Here is a 21898-nt window from a genome sequence, read left to right as displayed (position 1 = left end):
CATGTATCAGCCAAAACCGCAGTTTGCAACAGCCGCGGTTAAAATTTAATAACCGCGATTAAACGTAACTGCGGTTACTCCCGTGATGTATCTAGGGTAGTAATCTCAATTAAGAGATGATGTGGGGACAACCAAAATATTTGAATATTAAAACAGGTTTGTTGACTTCTTGCAAAACGTCTAGGGCCCCATGTCAAAATTAACAATATTTTCTAATGATAACAGAAAGGACAAACAGCTACAATGCAGTTGCATAAGGAGAGCAGATAAAATGAAGGAAAGCTGTTTTGCTAATGGTGGGATGTTGCACCATTCTTTGGATTGGGTTTTCAACAGCATGCCAACTTTTGAAGTTGAAATAATTTTCGGAAAATCACGTAAATCTTGCCTGGAATTTCCTCGGAACTACCAGAAGGTTCAGGGGAGCTTCAGTTGCCTACTTCTACTCAGAGTCCGCACCTGAAGAAAGAAAAACACCATGGCTATATCATTTTGCACTTCAAACACTGATAAGCTCCGCAAGGTTTGATCAGCAATTCCAAAGATTTAGGTTTCACCACAATGGTGTGGAATCTAGTTTCCTAACTGCCAATTTTCTCACTGCTGCCTTCCAGTGTGTCACATGGCTCTTGCCGCATTATAGTGTGGGCAATAGTGAAAACTTCAATCTGCCTCTTAAAGGAGTGCTGGCACAAAATTTCAAAGCACAGATGACTACATAAAAAGCTTTCTTTGTAAATGGAGATACTCCTCAGGAAGGGTAACCTGTCTCTGTTCGGTGGAACATATTTTAGGTCAGTTTTAATACGTGCATGCTCGAAAAAGTTAAGTACAAATTACCTTTCCACATCGACATCAGTATGATGCCATGCGTGGCTCTCCCCAAACTGCCTGAGTCACGGCTCCCATGACGCATCCAAGGTGGCCTGTTCTGCCTGATCTTTCTGAGAAAGCACAGATCCTTCAGTGATGGCGCCAGTATTTTCTGTTGAACACAGTTGTCGAGAGCCATGAGCTACTGCCCAGTCTTTAAAAAAAATGTCTGCTGTCGTCTTAGGTGAAAAGGAATGAAATGCCCAAAACAGGCAACACAAAAAACAAAGAAATAAGTAAAACCGAAATCACTTGTGTTTTTCGTCAATTCGTTTTCTTATGTGTCTGGCCCATTTTGCATTCTCGTCTTTTTCAACATAGAATCAACTTGGCCTAGCCTGAACACCAGCAAGTCTTCATGGGCCCTTCATTGAAATTACGAAGGGTTTAAGGGTTTGTATGATTGCGGGTTGCATGCAAAGGAGGTATCTTACTTATTTTCATTTACTTCGAATTGAACAAGTAGTGACCGGTTAAAAATTTACAACTTTTGCTGAATAGCAGGGGCGAGCAAGCTCTTCAGGCGGAGAGCCGGGTTTAATGCAAAGGACATGGAGGCGGCCGGAGCGCACATTGATTGAGAGTGGAGGGGAGCTTTGCAGGCAAATAAATTTTTGGAGGGGAAATTGAAAGCAGTGTACAAAACTATATTAGTAATCCTTATGATGTTTATTTTCAGCACAAACGTCATGAGCTTTCATGCCAGTTGTGGTCGAAACTTCCATGTCGGCATTCAGGTTGTAAGTGACAGAGAAGAATGGTGTCTACCATTGTGCCGGGGGCCATATAATACTGCCCAATGGGCTGCGGGTTGCCAACCCCTGATTTATAGCATTTTCGTATACCGTCTGAACATGAAGCACTGGACAACCTAAGGTTGTCAGTTGGTGATACCTTAACTTGTGGCAGAGATGTGTGGCATCTATGGAAACTTTCTGGGTGTTGCGAACAACTCAAGGCAGGTTTTCGTGGGAAGATTGACAAGCTTGCTCTCGTTACGTTGCAATACTTGTGAGACGGAACCCCTGTGTCAGGGGACCCATTTAAAGACTAGTGTCGGGGTGCTAACAAATTCCAAAATTTTTATGGCTGCTGCAAAGATTCTAAAGAAAGGATTATTTTTACAATTTTGTAACAGTTTGTGACCCCACTCAATCATTCAAAATGCTAGCCCGGTTTTCTCTTCGTTTTGGTTGCTTGTCCATCTTTCATTTGCAAAGTACCATATATTATATGGGTGTTTTTTTTTGCAGTGCATAGCAAGGGCTCTTTACTACTGCTCCTGCCACAACAGCTGTGGACGAGAGTGGGAGAAATCTGTGCGTCACTGCTGCTAATCTCACAAGGTTTTGGGGATTTCTGCATCTTCAAATCGAAACAATTGACATGCAGTTTATTAGGCTTTAGACAATACCTGCTGGTAATAATTGCTGGTGGGTTAGTTGGCATAGCCATGAAGCACAGTATGATTTCTTCGTGTTTAAGGTCATTTCAGCCCTTCTTTGAAGCTTAAAAAGACATATTTGGCGAGTTGGTGTATCTTACGATACTTGAACTTGGCATGAAGTATTGACAATCAAAGATAGTAGCTGGTCAGAACAGGTGATGACTAGTAGCTAACTTTTAGGCAGCATAAAACACTCATGATTTCAGGCCAAAGTTAAGTGGTTCCACTTGCATGCAAAACAATTGTGATACGAAAATTTCACAGCCTTATAAATACACTCTTTCTTATAAAGACCCATTGAAATGCCACTGACACAATCGCATCCGTTCTTTTGTATGTGATAAGCTTCATGTATCCCCCTTCGTCTTCTGTTACTGCACCTTACGATTTTCACTTGCTTTAAGAGCGTCATGCATGCGCTTCCAGAGCAATGGATGGGGTGATGCCCACTTGTGCAGTTCTCAACTCAGAGGCTATGTTCATGTTCATGCAATCGCACGTTCACACACCTTCCAGTGTGCCCTATGTAGACCTTTCCACATGAAAGAGGTATCTCATAAGCTATGTCCCTACACAGCAACTTGCGTAGGCATTGGTGGTCTTTTTCTCGCACCCTTGCCTATCAAAGGGACCCGCAGCACTTACCCTCAAGTACTCGGAATGTATTTTGGCGTAAAGTCTACTGTCGCAGAAATCACCTCCTAAAAGAATCATGAACATCTGTTCGCTATGATTGAAGATACGTGAGACGAGAGATAGCACATAAATAGTCCCTCTCAACTCATTGCTGACAAGTGAGACAATGCGATGAAAGCTGCACGCTCTCTTCCAGAGAAGTGGTGGCTCGCGGTGTTCTCTTAGGGTGCCTTCAATATCTCGCAGGCTGGGGAGTTTTCTCCTTTTCACCGTAATGTGGAGGGGTGTATTCCTGGTCTGGAGCAACAAAAAAACAGGCATGGCTACCTGCTCGCAAGCGCACACTCAGGTTCTTGAAGAAATAAATGTTTGTTTTCACGGGGTTTGATTAAAAAGGAAGTATTGAGTTTGCCACTCACACTTCGTGCACACTGATCTCAAAAGAAACTCTCAGACTGTTTGTATTGGTTCAGGCATAGAAAAGGTTGGTGCACAGTGCTGATGGCGGCAGAGCGTTGCAAACAACCAATAGGACTGTCATGTCAGAAATGACGTACTTTGGGAGGTTCCGGTGGTGCATAAATTAATGATAAAAAGTGAAGAGAGTGCGGTTAGTATTTCGGCGTCTTTTACAGTGATTTGCGTGCTTGCTCCTTCATGTGCACGTGTAATATTTGGCTCAGGTATTCTTCGCAGTGTAATCAAAACAGCGCGTAGGTTGTTTACTGCTCAACGCAAGTTGCAGGGTCCCTTTCATCTTCCTTACACTGCGGGCGCACATTCCTACATGCTTGATGGGTGGTGAAAACAGCACCTCAACTCCTGTCATTCATTACCATTCTTATGGTATGGGACATATTTGAAGCTGTGACACAGCTTCACGGTTTTTATTTCCTCGCTCCTTTTCGGTGTTACTGTTAGCATTTTCGGTTCTCTTTTTTAGTACTATATGCGCTGCCGCTGAGAAAAATGATTCCAGGAATTTTAATTCTTTTATCCTGACAATCTGCACGCCGAAGCGGTCCTTAAATTTGTGGAGGCATGACTTGCACTTGATGGAGGATATATTGAGTCTAGTACCCTTCGCGCAAAAAAAATAATGATGTTAGTGCAGCGACGTGCAATTGAGGCAAACGCAGGAGGCTTACCTCATAAGAAAAAATATGATTGTGTCAAGAGGCGTGTATACCAGATAGATGAAGTGTGCATAAGAGCATATTTATTAGGGAGAGCGGAAACTTTCCTTGTGACATTTGTTTTGTGCATGTGCATTCACGGTACCCATGCTTGTGTTTTCGCATTGCATAATAGTTCATACTCTGTGCCAGTCCCTGTCAGCTACTCACTCTCTGTGGTTAATATTTTGCCGTGATTACAAGTGTTGTTTCTAGCCAATTTTGCGCTCATTGGTAGACACAGCTGATGCAAATAATAACAGGCAGCATTCTTCAAATAAAGTGTGCGCACTAACAGGATTCTGTGTATATGAAAAGGCAGTATTAGGCCACAGCGAAAGAAAGTTTGGTTTCAAATCCAATGTCATCAAATTAGAAGCTCACGAAAATGTAAAGGGGTCGTGAAGAGAAATTTCATTTGTCTTTGCTTAATTTTGCCTACTTAAATGACCTTTTAAGAACATCAATCCAAAATATTTTCACAATTCATTGCTTCTGGAAATTAGGAGACAACTTCTAAATTTTTGTTTTGAGTTGCATCTCAATCGGCCATGCGCGCATCGCAATCGGCAGCGCGACTAGCAGTGACGAAACAGTAAAAACAGTCAAAAGTAAATGCTCTTTGTGTATATTTTTCTGTACAACTCTAAACCCAATATTTTAAAAATAATGCACCCTGTAATTATTACCAAACCAGTTTTCTATTGACGCGAGCGGTGTCGCGACCGCTTCTGTCGTGTGGCAACCATTGTAACAGAACTCAGACATAGCCTCCTGTAGAGGGTATGACTCAAACCTACTGGCTGTTTGTACAATTTGTAGCCTGTTTTCCTGCTGAAGTTTATGTTTTGCTGCATTCCCTTTGGAATCTTACCTATTTTATATAAATGGCAAGAAATCGTGAAACCTAAAAAAAATTCCCCTTATGTGATTTGAATTTGAGGCCGCCGGATCAGCCCAAGGTTATGGCTAGCCCACATTAGTGTCAGACAATTTACCCACTACCTTATGGATGGAAGAAGCGCGCGTGACAGAAAACTGCAGCATAAAAGCTGCTGGACATTTGTAACCGAGCACTCAGGTGTGTTTTCATAAATTCTAGTCAACTTAGAGCTTTCACTGCCAACTTATGGTTGAGTGTTTCTGCAGTGAGCCAAATGGGAGCATACCCAATCAACGAAACAGCGTTAACAGCATTGTGTATTGCAGGAAACAGCAAACAATCGAACTGCGTGATGGTGGGACTCAGCACTGTGTCCCTGCTTCTGGCTAGTCATATTTGTGCTTGATGAGTAAATGACGGGTTGGTTTAGGTTGCCACTACTCGAAGTTTTTTCTATGAACGTGTTAGGTAGTAAATTCTCATTTTAAGCTTTTGGTCATTTATCTTCTCAGGTCAGAGGTTTCACGTTCACACAACTCACACTACAGGCTACGTCAGACAGACGTCTGCAGTTTAGACTCGTGCGAAAAAGCGTAACCAGCTTACTTTCAACCTGCTTACCTCTGCCTCCGTCACTCGCCCGCATTGTTAAATGAAAGTTCGACGATGTTGATCAGTCGCATCAGAGATCAGAGATCTCCTACTTACTTGCAAGGTGAATTTATTTCTGGTGCAGATTTCTCTTACCCTTTGCGAGCCCAGTCTGTGCCGACATATGCAAATAAGGGGGAACTGGGATTGTCTTCTTACCAAGACGTTATTTCACGATTTGAGGAGGAAAGCCTCGGGGAAACATAAACTGCGTTTTTTCCTTTTCCCGAGTATCGGGCTGCAGAACTGTTATGCATTGCTTATTAAGGTTCCACAGATATAAGTACTCACACAACACAACTTTATTAGAAAATCTCTTTACGACCTCGTTAATGTGCTTCCGCTATAAGCAATATGCAATTCTGAACTTCAGACTAAGCTCTGTTGTTGTTACTTTGTTTGTGTAACTTCAGGACCAGAGAATTTACCACTAATAAAATACTGCATGGTACTAGATCCACTAGGCCTGAATAAAAGTGGAGGGACATGCTTGCAGCTTCTCCAAGTCATCTCGTTTCACCTTAGGTTATTCATGTACGCGGCTAAAACACATGAAGTACATACGGTGTCAGAACAGAGATTAAAAAGTAGCCCCTGAGTTTAACTAAATTGAGTTAAAGGGGCAGTGTTAATAACTGGGCTTCTCAGAAATTTTAGAATCATTGCCCCTAAAGGAGTGAATTGCATGGTTTCAGTGCCTTCTCCTTCACCTTGAGCAAAAAAAATCAAGCTTAACTTCATGTCTGCAAATTTCAGTTGAATATTCGTCCAGCTACCATACCGTAGCAGACTTCGCAGTGAACATTTTGCTTCTGCTGTCTCCATTGCCCTGCCCATCGGTTAAGCCATTTTTTTTTGCTTTAGTTAGTAATTACCTTCTTTCAAATATCCACCACATAGGATTTTTACTTCTTTTGCTGGCCAAAATCTTTGTGTGCTTTTTAGGCACACTATAAAGATGCAAAAAACAGTCAGCTTGTTTGATAGAGTATTGAGAGAAAAAAGAAAGCGTTATTATGGTTGCAACAACAACTGGTTTCTTAATTTATAATACAAAAATTTAGTGTGTAATTAGAAGTGAAGAAATTTATGCACACCAGCATACGATTGAGAAAAAAGTATTCATTCTTTGGAAATGTCAGGTTGACTTATTTTGTCATGTATTCATTTGACAGACAGATTTGTTCATTGGTAGATGTAATTGTAAAAGGAGTGCAAGGTAATGCAGTTGATGGTGTACAGTTGTCCTTGCAGTTAGGTTACTGGGACAGGGAAGCTAAAATAATTTTGTACAGGGACGGAGATAACTTGAATCATGGAGGCACATTTTCTGGCTAAAGTATGTTTTATGTAGTGGTTCACATGCATTCAGTTGTGTTAACGGGGCTGTTAGATTGCCTTGTAGTGGAAAACTTATATGGATCACTACTTAGTATCTTCTGTATATAATTTAAAAATGCGGCCTGTGCTTGACACCTTTGCAAAGAAATGAAATTTTTAGCAGCTTAGGTATTACCTTAGGTCATTTCCTTGCATTGAACCAGAAAAACCAATTCGCCATCTCATTTCTAGCTACACTTGTGAAGTTGTGGTTACCATCCCCATACACAAAAAGTGTTGGGTAAGCTTGTTTTTCTTAGTGTAAATTTTATATAGCTAGCGCTCTCGTCCCCATTATGTTCACACCGAATTTTGGGTCAGTACACTGGCACGTTAGCTTATGGGAGCAGAGTGCCTCTAATGTCAAAAAATTACTTTACCAGCCTTGATTGTACTGTTGCGGAACCAATTGCCCAGCTCTCTTTATTATTGCAACAAGCTTGCATACTTGGAATAGCTGAAAGGCTTTTTCTCCCGAACCAACAGTCCGCACTTTGAAGCTGTGGCACTTGTGCTCAAAAAGAGGTTTCAAGTTTCTTCACAATGAAGTAATGCAGTTTAGGTTTAAAATATTGAGTTTGAGCATAGGTTCCTTTTTGGTGTTTCAGTTGATTTGTTAACTACAAATAAGGCACAATCATTGCAAATGGAAAATAATTTGCAGCAGTGTCTTGCTTGTTGTTAAGGCCAGCAATCAAGTCATTGTCGGAGAGCTCGTGTCAGTATGGACTGTTTGAGTATCGACTGAAGTGTTCTGGCAGCAGCCACTCAACTGTCCGAAACAGCCTAGCTGTGCGTCATGAGTAATGGTTATGGATAAAGAATGGTTTAAATGATAACTATTGATTAATTTGAAAAACTCTTAGCTTTGTCTTGACACGGTGAGGCTGGGGAGCCCGGTCTGCTAAAACATTGTGACTATTGTTACTTTGTAATATTTCCTTTTAACTGGTTATCATTTTTGAACCAGCACATGTTTCAACCAGTTGTATCTTTGAAAAAATGATTTGGGCCATACATTGTTTGAACTTCCCCTAAAAGTTGACGAAATTCTTTGTAACTTGACAACAGGTACTGGCAACTCAAGATTCATGATAAATGTTATTTCTAAACTTTTGGCATTTTAAGGGGTCCCAGCAGCCCTAACCATCGATTATTTTCAATAACTTTTGGGTTAAAGTTGATTTTCCCAGCAATCTCCTCCCACGAGTATTATGAATATGTGTTCACTATAATCGAAACTACGCGCGATGGCAAATTGACCGGAATTGTTCCCTCTCAACTCACCTGCAAACAACGCGTCAAAAGCGGCACGCTCTCTTCTGGAGTGGGGGCGAGTCGCCGCATATTCTTTGGGAGCCTTCACTATATCACAGGCCGGGATGTTTCCTTCGTTTCTCCGCAATGTGGAAAGGTATTTCCGGTCTGGTACCAAAAAAAAGCAGGCATTGCGGCTTGATCCCAAGTACGCGCTCAGGCTGGTAGGGCATTTTTAAAGCAACGAACTTTTATTGTAGAGTTGTCTCGTTGAAAGGGGAGTATTTAGTTCATCACTCAAGCTCCCCGCACTCAAAACACAAAAGAAACCCCCAAACTGTGGATACAGGATCAGGCTTAGAAGAGTTTGGTACACAAAGCCAACGACGGCGGATCGCCACAGGAAATGCGAGAAATAAGCCGCGTAGTTGACCAGCAGCAGCCAATAGGACAGCCATGGCTGCAGTAAGATCGTTGAGGACCTGCCAGGGGTGCATAAAAAGGAAAAGTGAAAGCGCGGTTGGTTTTTCTGCGTCTTTAACAGTCATTAGCGCGCCCACTGCTTCACGTTCATGTATAATATTTGGCTGAGGTATTCTTGGCAGTGTAATCTAAATGTTGCGAAAGTTTAGTTCCACTGCTCAGAGAGTATTGCAGGGTCCCTTTAAAGCAAGATGCATTGCACATCTGGAGTTTAAATATCTGTAGGGGCCTCGAACTGCTTTGCTGCGTTTGAGGACTTTGGACTGTGCAGTGTTGTAACTCGTCCATTTTTTCCTTTTGTTCCTTGCTTCAGGCACTCCTGCGCATGGCAGCTGTGATTTCCATTGGAGCAAAGCAGCTGTACTCTGTCCATGACCACAATTGCGGTTGCATCAAATAAAGCAGCATCACTTGATGGGTACCAAGTCTGGGAATAAATCTGCCCTACATTGTGTAATAAACGCAGTCTTTGTCAGTTGCTGAATTTAATTTATTTCTTAAAAGCACGAACGATTGTTCTTACGAGGTTATAAATTCTACACTCTGCTGTAGAAACATCTTGACTATACTTATTCTAGGGCTGCATGAGAGCGGAAACACAATTAATACCCCTGCTGAAGTGGAACGGTCGGACGAGTAAGTTGCACGGCTAAAGTTCAATGATGGCTGAGCAGCAATGGTTTTACAGCTGGTCACCTGGCTAGGATGAATAGCCATCGTCGTTAAGAGTTGAACGGCCGTGGGTTGTTAAAGGTTGAACTGCCGTCGGCCAACAAAGGAACGGCTAGACAGCGGCGAATTCTGGCGGCCGAAGAGCAGTTGTAGGCCCTTGGCAATGCGTTGGTCAAAGGTGAGCAGCTGTTCAACTTCCACCAGGGAACTTTCAGCACAGACAACAGACAGACATTGAACTTTATTAGGTCCGGAAGGTCAAACCTAGCGGCCCAGAGGACCGTCTAGAGTAGACGCGGGCCGCACCTGCGCGGGTGGCGGGAGGTTTGGGACCTCCGCCCTAACGCAGGCCTTCTGGACAGCCCGGAGTTGTGTGTAGTAATCTTCGCTGTGGAGCGCCATGGTCCATTCTTCCTCTGTGATGAGTTCGGCGTCCTCTTGTAACGCCGGGCACTGCCATAGCATATGGTCTAAGTTACAGTAAGCTGCGTCGCAGAGAGGACAGTGAGGGTCAATTTCCGGGTGAAATAAGCTAACCCGGCTCCTGGTTGGGAAGGAACCGGTCTGAAGCATTCTAAAGGCTGCTGACTGTGGGTGTGTGAGAGCAGGGTGGGCCAGCGGGAGTGTTCTTCGCGTAAGTTGGTAGTGTGTGACTACCTCGTTGAACGTGAGTAATGCGTCTCGGAACTCTCTGGGGGCTCGGGAGCTCGGCCTGTTCGATCGCCGCGGCTCATCGCCAAGGCCCACTTTTGATTATGGGCTTTGCATGGTGATTGGGGAATGGCCGGGAAGAAATTACCTGGCCAGAGATGGACAGCTCTTGCTTAGCCATACGTGGGTGTGCTGCTTGGGCATGTGGCGCTCCATGAGCTACCGCTGATTCTGATATCTGAGGGTCTTTATCTCCACCGCACGCCAGGGGAAATTTTTTTAATGCGAAGCAACTTATGGGTGGGGCTATGTCCCACCCTACGCCGTGCGGCGTCCACACTCCCCCTGCGGGCACTCGGCTTGCTGAACACCCGGTGGTGTCTTACCCTTTAAGGGCTCCTGGAGCGACAGTGTTGCCGGTGTCTTGCTGGGCCGGCACGGGACGAATCACTCCCTCCGCCGTGAATTGTCCGCACCCCTACTGCGCATTTGCATTCTCGTCTCCCTGCTGTCCCCTCTATGTCTCCTCTCCTCTCTCTGTCTCATGTCCTCTTCTCTTCGGCATCCCTCCTCTCCTCTCCGACGCTCCCCTCCTTTCCAGTATTCCTCCTCTCCTCTCCAAATCTCCTTTCCTCCTCGTAATTGCACAACAAATGGAAACACCTGCGGCTGTGGGCGCGATAATTCGAAGCAGCTCACGGTTACAGGCGCGACGGTAGGTGCTGGAATACCTATCATGGCTGGAAAGCCATGGTGCAACGCAATTTTCCATTTCATAGTTCCTGTAAGTGAAAAACGTAGTAGTTATCATGAAAACCAAACGGTAAATATAACGGTAGCTATGTACCTTAACCTAATGGAAACGACGAACTGAAAACTAATGGGCACTTGAATTGACCCCATGTCTGCTTCGAGTACTACTCAGGGTTCCCCTACGGTAAGATGGTGTAATTGTTTTGTCGCTCACTGCCTGTGCGGTTTCAAACACTGCGGCTGCAGCGTCAGCGGTTAGCGTTACCGGACTGAGGTGGCGAAGCTCTTTTTATGGTAACCATGTTTAGCTGGAAACACGCAGTTTTGTCTCCAGTGTAGCGCAGCAAACTTTGGAGTTCTCGAAGTTCAGTTTGCTTAACTATGTTAAACTACCGACGTAACTAGGGTATAAGGGGCTTCGCCTCTAAAAGAAAAATGACCGGGGCGAAAAATGGTGTTCTGTCACCGAGAGCGAAAACACGACGGAAGCTTCGTGTCTACAAGTTCGCCCAGAAATTGTTGCACATGTTTTAGCACTTTGAGTGCTTTTTCGTACCCATCCTTCCACCCCTCCCCAGAGAAAAATACATTTGTCTGATGGCATTCGGCTGCATTCAGGCGACCTGAACCAAGGTGCTTCTGCTTGTAAAATATTGTCAACATCATTTATGGCCTACACCTCTCTGCTCTGCGGACGTGTCCGGTTACTTGCACTCCTGCAGATCAAGCTTCATATATGTCATTTTCTCCAACCCTGCGGGCACAACCCTGGGATCTGGCATGTTCCAACAGGTGCTCCTCTGCATGGGGTCGTTGAGGACAGGTTCCTTCTTGCCAATAACCGGTCATTTGTCTACATCGTTGGCCACCAACCTCCCATGTTCAAACTCCCTGTGGATGGCTTATCAATTCACAAGCTTGGCTAGTCGTTTCCAGCGGAGGACACAGTGGCCAGATGAAGGGCAATGCAAACAGGTGTTTTTGGTGTGTTTTCGATTTCGCCCATATCGAGCAAATTAAAAAAAAAATTTAAATCAAATTGGGTGACTAGGCAACACCGAACTATTATCGCTATACAGCCAAATATAAAAAAAAAATTATTGGTTCGAGAAAAAGCGAAATTTGGCAAGCTGACGGCGGAGTTAAAATAAAATGATAAAGCTACTGAAAGAACGACAGGCAGGAGTGCGGACTCAGGATACTGCCCTGATCTGCACTGGAAAGTAGCAAAAAGAATTCGGTTAAAGGGTATTGTAAAAAGGAGAACGATGTTGGTCATATTTTTTGGGAAAGGCATAGGCATAGCTAATTTGTAGTTTTCTTTTATAGATCCCTGTCTCTTTTGCAGACAACATCCCTCACCCCAGGAAAGGCATCATGCTCAGATATTTAAAATTTAATGGCCCTTTATTTGGGGTTGCCACTCACCCACTGGAGCGGCTGGCTGGACATCGACTGTGCGATGAGAGAGAAACCCTTACAGGGGGTGGCAACCTTTGTTCGTCAATTACACTCAAATCCACAGCCCGTCCATGCGGCGGTACCCGGCCAGTGGTACTAGCGATTTACCTAGGGAGTTTTCCCTTATTCTGGTACCGAACTACTCCATTCTTTTCTTGGTACTTGGGTACTGGAGGTCTGCCTAACGAACACGGATCAATTATCCTGATACCCTTAGCAGAAAGATCTTCAGCCAACAAACTCCGAGCTTAGAGGAAAGAGATCAGACCGGCCCTGCCATGCTCTACTTAGCACTTTCATTATTTCACGCAATCGGTGAAATAATTCATTATTTTACCCAATCGGTGAAATAATTCCCCTTTCTTCGTTTTGAATAAAATATCTGGGTCATGCTTTCTCCGAACCACGCTTCCACAAGTCTCAGTTTGAAACCTGCCGGATGAGCCCCACAAAAGCACGTGCAACCAGGAGCCTCAATGTTGGCGGGCCGGTGCACGTTCCACGTTGAAGAGTGTAGCGGGTTCCTTTAGTTCGAGAGCAAAGTTTTCACCGCATTTTTGTCTGATTACAAAAGAAGATCTTGCTGTGTGGCCGTGCCTCCGCATCTGGCATCATTCTCTTGTACGAAATTAGATCAAACAATTCTCCGGTGCCACTGAGTCCTCTCTTTGTGAGTTGATTATCTCTAGAATAAGACGTGCTAACCCACTGACGGCCATCATTGCAACTGATCAAAGCTGCGGACCCAAACCGCCACCGCTCAGACGAGCTGGTGAGGGCGCGGGGGGTGGTAATCATTCCCGGCTAAAGTTGAGTTTCCCCTCAATTCTAACCACACAGGCAAAACCCTCCTACAAAATAAACCCTTTACAAGTCCACCCTACCCAATTTTCTGCCTCATGTTCTCATCGCAGTCAATTTATGCCTGCTCTAAAAGTGGGATCGTGAAGCAGTAGGCGTCGGACTTGTATTCGGAGGGTAGGTATTCACACTTCGCCAGAGGTTCTTTTTTTCAAAAGTGGGATATTTTTTTTATCAGATTTTTTTGCCAAGATCTCCGCTTCTTTGTTTTAACGCAATATGCTTACTATACTATTTCCTCGCCGTAACAAGTTCAAAGGCAGTGAGTATATATACCCTGTTTGTGCCATTTCTTTGTTTAAGGCATAATGTCTATTAGTAAGTAAAGTAGAGAGGAAACTGCGCATGGGGACTCATGTTGACGCAGGTGGGTTATAGCCTTATAGGAAGACCACAGCTTACAGCTGCTGGCTTAGTTAGTCTATCGGATTCTGAATATTCTTTGTGGGTTTGCCTCTTCACTACCCATTGGTCACCGCTCTGCCTGAAATAACCGAAATTGGCTTGGCTTCACTTTCCTCGCTTGCGTACCCGAACTTCTGTCCATTTGTTCCTGCTAAGACTGCCGTGCTTTATTGTGAGGAAGTCTGCAGGGTGGTTCCGGCTTGAAACCACCAATACCTATTTAGGCAATTACAAACCTACAATGTAAATACGTTAGTTGGTGTTAAGGAGTGTGCGCTTCCCGGTTCTGTCTTTCAGCAGCAGTAGAAAGGTTAACAGCACCGGGACATCTTTATTGAGCAGGTAATTTGCCGCCGAAAAAGTTATAGCCAGCCGGTACATGATATGGCTGCCTGGGCCATAATATCACATATATGTACTCCGGTGAAGGCAAGTCCTATTGGTGCTAAGAGAGTAAAGGTTCTTTATCAGACTGTATACACACACACACACACACACACACACACACACACATATTGGGGACCAGGTTTCTCACAGCGACGAAGGTTGGTCCTGGATACTCGACCGCAAGGGTAGCTCCACTGAAACCTGCCACGGACCACCGGCCGGCGTAGTAGCAGAGAACAGCAAGGAACACACAACACCCAATGAAACGTCCAAGCTGACGTTTATTGGCGCTCCAATAACGTGGTCGACTGCTCGCTTGTCTTGACAGAGCCGACCAGCGATGATAAGAAGAAATACACAATAGGGCAGACAAAGGAAGGTAAAGCCAGACCACCGGTACTCACGTCAGTCGTGGCCGAACGTTCCAACCATAAGCACCTTCCTTCTTCCCGCGCACTATCTTCCAACACCATGTGTTGGACCTCTGGGTCCTCCAGCTGCGTGCGACCGAATGGAACGACAGCTTCGACGACGACGCAGCCTACGGGCGCAGCTTGATGGCCTTCTAACGGAAGCGGAAGGCCACATAAGTGGAAACAGAGAGGCGACGGCAGGAGCGGTGAGTGTACTGCTCGAACGAATCAATGCATTTTATGGCCAGATAGAGAAGTTGGACGAGGCGATCTTTGAAGAGACACCGGAGGACCTAGTGGACAGCGAGACGACAGACGCGGGACAATACCGCGACAAGGTTGTGAGCGCTACCGCGAACCTTCGTCTCAAGCTGCAAGAGTCCCGGTCTTCAACGCCACGTCCGACGACCGTCCACCCATCACCGACTGGCAGTATTGAAGCTCCGATGGCTTCCCCCATCGAACAGAACTCGGTAGCGCCCTGACGTTTTCATGCCTCCTATTTTGGCTGTGAGAGTCTGCAGCAGCATGACTGAGCCCGCTTGTTTGGAGACCAAGTTCACAGGGGTCGAGGTAACGTTGCCGTCGTCGTTCTTACTACTGTCTGAGGCGCACACGGATGTTGCATGCCTCCTCAAGCACTTGCTACATTTAGACAGGCTTCTGCACTGTTTAGCCATGTGGCCCTTCTTGAGGCAACGGAAGCATCGTCCTGTTTTGGCGAGAATCTCCTTTTTGGACGAAAGGCTCAGTTGTTCGGCATTACAGTCTTCGGCAGAGTGCGTTCCAGAGTGGCAAAACAAACACTGATGTAGCCTGCTCACTGTGCTTTGCAAAGCTGAGGTCGTTGCAACGTCATGCAGAAAGCTGCGTTTTCGTCCATCTTCTGAGGTTCGATAAATTTGCTGTGTGGCGTGTTCATCAAGAGCCTCCCGACACGTGAGCTGATGGTCGAAGAAATCCAAGAGCAGTTGAAGCTCCTGGTCCGGAGAGGTCATTCGACCGAAGGAGTCGCCGTGTGTGTTGGACCTCTGGGTCCTCCAGCTGCGGCGCGATGCTCAGGAAGGGGAGTGACACGTCGTGATAGTATGAGGCTTTTAATGGAACTAGAAGAAGAAGTGGAGCGAGCCGACGCAGCCACGAGAGCATGCGGCAGCTCGTGAAAAGCAGCATGAAATGATGATGATAAGTGTCTTCTGCTAGGAGCGAGGAAGTCACAACAGTCTCCCCCACCGACAGATGACGCTAGGTGGCTTCCAAAGGGTGGAGTAGCTGTACGGGGCGCTTGACGGTAGTGCCGCAGGGCAAACGGAGATAGCAGGATCTGACAATGCCGTCTCGTCCGGCGATCAACTCTTCGATTCGCGCCAAAGTCCACAGTTGTCTTGGACGCTGTCGTTCACCTAGTAGAACAATACGGCCCTTCTTCAATAAATCCGTCCTTTTAGCTTTGTTGGATGAGAAATTCCGAAGCTCATTAAGGTACTCTTTTAACCAACGTGACCAGAAGGCTTGCAAATCTTCTTCTCTTTTGCGCCAAAGATTCTTTAGTTGATCGGTGGTCGAGTCGGTGTTGATTGTTGGATCGTACGGTGGTAATGCTGTCAGTCGCCTTCCGACGAGAAAGTCTGCTGGAGACAAAGGATATGGTTCCTGAACGTCATTGAAAACGTAAGTTAAAGGCCGCGAATTCACGACGGCCTCCACTTCTGTTAGTAGCGTGGACAACTCAGTCTCATTTACAAGCCTCCGTCCAAGCATCTTCTTTAAACAGGTTTTTACAGACCGTACGAGCCTCTCGTAAAACCCACCCCACCAGGGAGCACTCGGGCATATGAATTTCCATTCAATTGCTGAGGATGAGAAGAAGGCAAGCACGTCGGGGTTTCTAATCGTTCTCCAAAGCTTCTGAAGTTCCTTGGAGGTCTTGACAAATGTTCGTGCATTATCACTATACACAGTTTGACAGAGACCACGTCTGGATATGAACCTCCGCAGGGCGCACAGGAAACTTTCCGTCGTCATGTCTGCCACTAATTCCAAGTGAACGGCCCTTGTTGCTGCGCACGTAAAAAGGGCGACATAGGAGCGCTTCTGGCAATGCGATTTGATGTACAGGGGTCCCGCAAAGTAGACTCCGGTCACCAGAAATGGAGAAGCTTGCTTAAAGCGGTCTTTGGGCAGCGAAGGTGACACTTGCTCGACTGGTTTAGCTGGGAGGCGTTGACAGACGACACACCACCGTATTGCCTTCTTCACCGACTGCCTCGCATTCAGAATCCAGAATCGTTCCCGGACTTGTGTCAGAGTATCTCGGACTCCTCCATGGAAGACTTTTGCATGAGCATGATGGATTATCAATTTCCCGAGGTGAGAGTCCTTCGGCAGTAGGATAGGATGTCGAGAGCAGTAAGAGTCGTCAGCATTCTCTGCTCTTCCTTGGACTCGAAGTAACCCGTTGTCGTCGAAAAACAGTCTCAACTGCCCGATGGGACTTTGTGCGGGAAACGGTTTCAAGGTAGCGACGCAATCTGCTTCAGCACTGAAGTGAGTTCTTTGCTCGATGCGAAGCAAGTAGCGCTCTGCTTGCTGAACTTCTTCCGCAGACAGGTCCCCACTTCTATCACTTTCTTTCTTTAGTTTCTTTACATATCGTAGGATCCATGCCTTCACACGTAGAAGTTTTGTGAGACTGCTGAACCGTTCACATTCAATAAGCGATGGCACCGACGGTCTGGTATTACAAGCGTAAGCATTAACTTCTGGTGGTCGCGTCTCAATTTCATCCAAGCTTGAGTCTTCGATGTCCATCTTCTCACCAAACTCCGGCCATAAATCTGAAGGACTGGCAAGCCATCTAGGTCCATGCCACCATAAATGTGACCGGCTCAGTCTGTGCGCTGGCAAACCTCGTGTGAGCAAATCCGCCGGGTTCTCTTTACCAGGACAGAATCTCCACCGCGTTTTGTCCGTTAACGTGTGGATTTCTTGCGTGCGGTTTCGCACAAACGCCTTCCAGGAGGTGGGGTCTTTGCTTATCCAGCAGAGTGTAATCTGGGAATCTGACCAAAATGTTGTGTCGGCAATGCCGAGGTCACAGTTCTTGACGAAGTAGTCGTACATGCGGGACGCAAGCAAAGCCGACATCAATTCCAACCTCGCTAGGGTTACCTTCTTTAACGGTGCAACTCTCGTCTTCGCGAACAGTAAGATTGTGGTGACGGCACCGCTGGCGTCGACTGTTCGGAGGTAGGCTACAGCCCCGTAAGCCGACTCACTTGCGTCCGAAAAAATGTGAAGGTCTGATTTCTGGTAAGGGCCTTCACCGCCGGCTGCTAGGAACCTGGGAATCCGAAGATCCTGAAGCATGGCGACCTCTTTGCTCCATTTCAGCCAGACAGAAGACAAGTTGGGTGGTAAGGGGTCATCCCAGTCGAGGTTTTCCTTCCATAGATCTTGTAGGAAGATTTTAGCCCGCACTAAAAAGGGCGACAAAAACCCCAGGGGATCGTAGATCCTTGCCACCGCCTGAAGCACGAACCGTTTGGTGCATTGATGCTCCTTGATGAAGTGAAGGATTCCTTCCGGTTTGAAAGAAAAGGTGTCCGACTGCTTGTTCCAATGTATTCCCAACACTTTCAGAGTCCCAGAGGGCGAGCAAAGGGATTTTTCCGCCGAAGTCATTCCTTGTTCGAACTCTGCAGCTACAACAGGGTCGTTGCTGGCCCATTTTCGAATATTCATGGAAGCTTCACGGAAAATCTCCAATATTTCCCTATGCATCTGGATCGCGTTTTCAGTGGTATCGGCTCCAATCAGGAGGTCGTCCATGTACATCGAGTCTTGTAGGAGTCGAGCTGTCACTGGGAACCGATTCTCTACGGAGCGAAAATGGTGCTTCAATGTAGCTGCCAGTAGGCAAGGACTCGAAGTGGCTCCAAAGGGCACCCGAGTCATTCTCCAGACGTCTAGTTCTGGTAGTGGCTGACCTGCTTTCGGTGATGTCCTGAACCACAAGAAGCGAAGCGCATCTCTGTCTGATTCCCGGAGGCCAATCTGGAGGAACGCCTTTTCAATGTCGGCAATCATGGCAACTTTGTACCGTCGGAAACGGAGTAATAGCCTTGCTACGTCGGGAATTAGACTCGGGCCGGCTTCTAGGTTCTCGTTCAATGACTTCGTACCCGATTCGTGAGACGACGCGTCGAACACGATGCGCACTTTTGTTGTAGTTCGGTCCTCACGTATTACAGCTCGATGCGGCATGTAATATAGTCTTTCTGAAGACTGCCCTTTTGTTGGTGGTACTCTTTCCGCAGATCCCTCCTTGAGGTATTCTCGAATAGTCGAGTCGTATCTTTCTAGGAGCTCAGGGTCTCTGTTGAGCTTGTTCATCAAACTGTGCAGACGCTTGTTTGCAACAGCGTAATTATCACACAGATCGACCCTCTCCTTCCATGGTAACGCGACTTCGTATCGCTGGCCTTTCTTCGAGATGTTGTCTTCGAAATTCGTCAGCACTGAATCATTGCTCATCGCTCGTTCTTCTTCGGCCTTGATTCCGATGCTTTCAAGGTCCCAGAACCGAGTCAAAAGTTTTGAGATCTCTTGATCTTAAACAGATGTTCGAAGAACAACAACGTTGGCACACTGAATGATGTCGGCTGCATCAGGCAGTGGACCTTGAACAGTCCATCCTAGTTTGGTCTCTACGGCCTTCAACTTTCCATGCACAGGCCTCACTGCACCGGTCACTATCTCCCAATAATAATCTGACCCAATGAGGACCGCAATCTGTTTATCCTCCACTCCTTGTACCGAAAGAGCCTTCGTATCGATGTGCATATTATTCATCTCCCTTAGAACTCTTTCTTCTGGTACAGGGATGCTTTCGCTGCAGATCGTGTCCACTTCCAGGGCTTCGATGCTGGCTGGACGTTTGTTGTCTGCAGCGAAAAGGATAACTCGCACCTTCTTCATCGTTTTCCGTGTCTGTTAACCTCCAAACACGCCAACGGTAAGCGTCTCCTCTTCAAGCGGTTCGCAACCAAGTCTCTGAGCAGCATTCGCAGTAATAAAGCTTCGCTGACTTCCTCCATCGAAGAGAACTCGGTAGCGCCCGGATGTTGTCGTGCCTGCTACTTTCGCTGTGAGAGTCTGCAGCAGCACGACTGAGCCCGCTTGCTTTGAGACCAAGTTGACAGGGGTCGAAGTAACGTTGCCATCGTCGTTCTTAGTGCTGTCTGAGGCACACACGGACGTTACATGCCTCCTCGAGCACTTGCCACATTTAGGCTGGCTTCTGCACTGTTTAGCCATGTGGCCCTTCTTGATGCAACGGAAACATCTTCCGGCTTTGGCGAGCATCTGCTTTTTGCGTGATAGGCTCAGTTCCTTGGAATCGCAGGCATCGGCAGAGTGCTTTCCAGAGTGGCAAAAAAAGCACCGCTGCGGGTCGGTCGCTGAGCCTTGCAGCGCAGAGGTTGTAGAGAGGTCACGCGGATGGTTGGCTTTACGTCCATCTTCTGGGGTGCGATGAATTTTCTGTGCGGTGTTTTCAGCAACGGCTTCCCGACACATGAGCTGATGTTGGAAGAATTCCAAGAGCAATTGTAGCTCCTGGTCGGGCTGGCCCGTTTGACCGGTCGAGTCGCCGAGTTCGTTTAACGAAGCATCAACTGTGGAACGTGACGTCTTTAGCCCCTCATGGAACCGCAGGACCATGTCTGTCGGTAGAACCCTTAGCAGAATTTCCCGAAGCATGGTGCAGTATGTCGTGGAGCTCGTGCCAAGTGCCTTGAGGCTGCGAATGTGCACCTGGACCCGATCGTAAAGTTGCCTCAGTTGTCGGACGTCGGATGACGATGACACCGGCTTCAAGTCCAGGAGGCCTCGCAGATGATCTTGCACGATGATGCGGTCATCTCCGAAGCGCTGTTTCAGGATCTCGATGGCGTCCTTGTAACAGCCATCGGTAGCTTGCAATCCGGCTATGGCTGATGCAGCTGCTCCGGTCACGAGGCTGCTCAAGTAGTTAAACTTGTCAGCCGTGCTGAGCTCGTCGTTGTTGTGGACGGCTGCCGAAAACTGTGTCCAGAATCGCTGCCACGACCTGCGGTTCCCGTCAAATTTGAGGAGCTCTAGCTGAGGAAGCTTGCATTTGCCAGTCGGTGATGGGTGGACGGTCGTCGGACGTGGCGTTGCAGACCGGGACTCTTGCAGCTTGAGACGAAGGTTCGCGGTAGCGCTTACAACCTTGTCGCGGTATTGTCCCGCGTCTGTCGTCTCGCTGTCTACTAGGTCCTCCGGTGTCTCTTCAAAGATCGCCTCGTCCAACTTCTCTATCTGGCCATAGAATGCATTTATTCGTTCGAGCAGTACACTCACCGCTCCTGCCGTCGCCTCTCTGTTTCCACTTATGTGGCCTTCCGCTTCTGTTAGAAGGCCATCAAGTTGCGCCTGTAGGCTGCGTCGTCGTCGAAGCTGTCGTTCCATTCGGTCGCACGCAGCTGGGAACTCGCCAAGATCGCAGGCGCCGCGTCTTTTTCTGGGCTTTCGCGGCTCCGTGCGTCGATGGGCTTGGCGTCATCTAGAAGTCCCGGGTTCTCGGCACCATGTGTTGGACCTCTGGGTCCTCCAGCTGCGGCGCGATGCTCAGGAAGGGGAGCGACACGTCGTGATAGTATGAGGCTTTTAATGGAACTAGAAGAAGAAGTGGAGCGAGCCGACGCAGCCACGAGAGCATGCGGCAGCTCGTGAAAAGCAGCATGAAATGATGATGATAAGTGTCTTCTGCTAGGAGCGAGGAAGTCACAACAGTACAGCAGTTGCCTTCAGAAAGCCTCAGCCACTGCGATAGGCCGACGTACTCTGCCGTTCTCCAAGACAGCAGCGCAGACAATTCCCAAACCATTGAGGAAAAAGTGACCACGCCCGACGGTAATGAGCCCCTTCCACCAGCTTTACCCGACCACATTCGTGCCCTACATGACCAGCTGGTTGTCCTGCAGCGCCAGTACAAGGAGGCCCTTGCCGAATATCAGAATAAGGAGGACAAGCGCCTCGGCATGATTCAGGAGCGCCGGCGGAAAATTCCCGCCCACCTTAAGTCGCGCCATCCCACTATTCGCCCGGATCCGGCACCTTTGACTAAACAAGATGAGGAGGATATTGTAACCAAAGTAATCCAGCAATTTCTACCCTACCATCCCGGCGTACCAGACATACGCTCTGGCAGGTCATTGCAAGAGACCGCTGTGATGGCACCACCTGAAGGCGTGGTGTCTGAAGGCACCATGGCGCCGCCCCACCAGTATGTCCAATAACGTGACGCCAACTCCACTGCTGCTGCAGTGGAACTGTCGCGGCCTACGCGCCAATGCTTATGAACTAAATGAACACCTGCATGGTATGCCAAACAAGCCGGTTGCTATTCTGCTGCAAGAGACGCGCGGAACTGGCCCTACGATACGCGGTTACCGAGGATACGCCGCTCCGGCCATCCGACGGG

The 21898-nt window shown here is 47.1% G+C and overlaps 1 protein-coding gene across 1 annotated transcript in view; it reads right to left on the bottom strand.

Moving 5' to 3' along the window:
- Window positions 1–21685, bottom strand: part of LOC144148349 (uncharacterized) — a 60569-nt gene extending 38884 nt beyond the window's left edge. The window contains exons 1-3 of the mRNA XM_077679897.1: window positions 21607–21685; window positions 19479–20393; window positions 17667–19001 (exon numbers count right to left, since the gene is read on the bottom strand). Coding sequence (XP_077536023.1) covers window positions 17667–19001; window positions 19479–20393; window positions 21607–21685 — 2329 coding nt within the window. The remainder of the gene's footprint in view (window positions 1–17666; window positions 19002–19478; window positions 20394–21606) is intronic.
- Between the last annotated feature and the right edge of the window lie 213 nt (window positions 21686–21898).

This window comes from Haemaphysalis longicornis, unplaced genomic scaffold, assembly GCF_048455015.1.
Source record: "Haemaphysalis longicornis isolate Haplotype H1 unplaced genomic scaffold, Haemaphysalis longicornis Haplotype H1 scaffold_8, whole genome shotgun sequence".
NCBI classification, from domain to species: domain Eukaryota; kingdom Metazoa; phylum Arthropoda; class Arachnida; order Ixodida; family Ixodidae; genus Haemaphysalis; species Haemaphysalis longicornis.
Note: the sequence above shows the minus strand (reverse complement) of the source record. Positions and strands in the feature narration are given on the sequence as shown.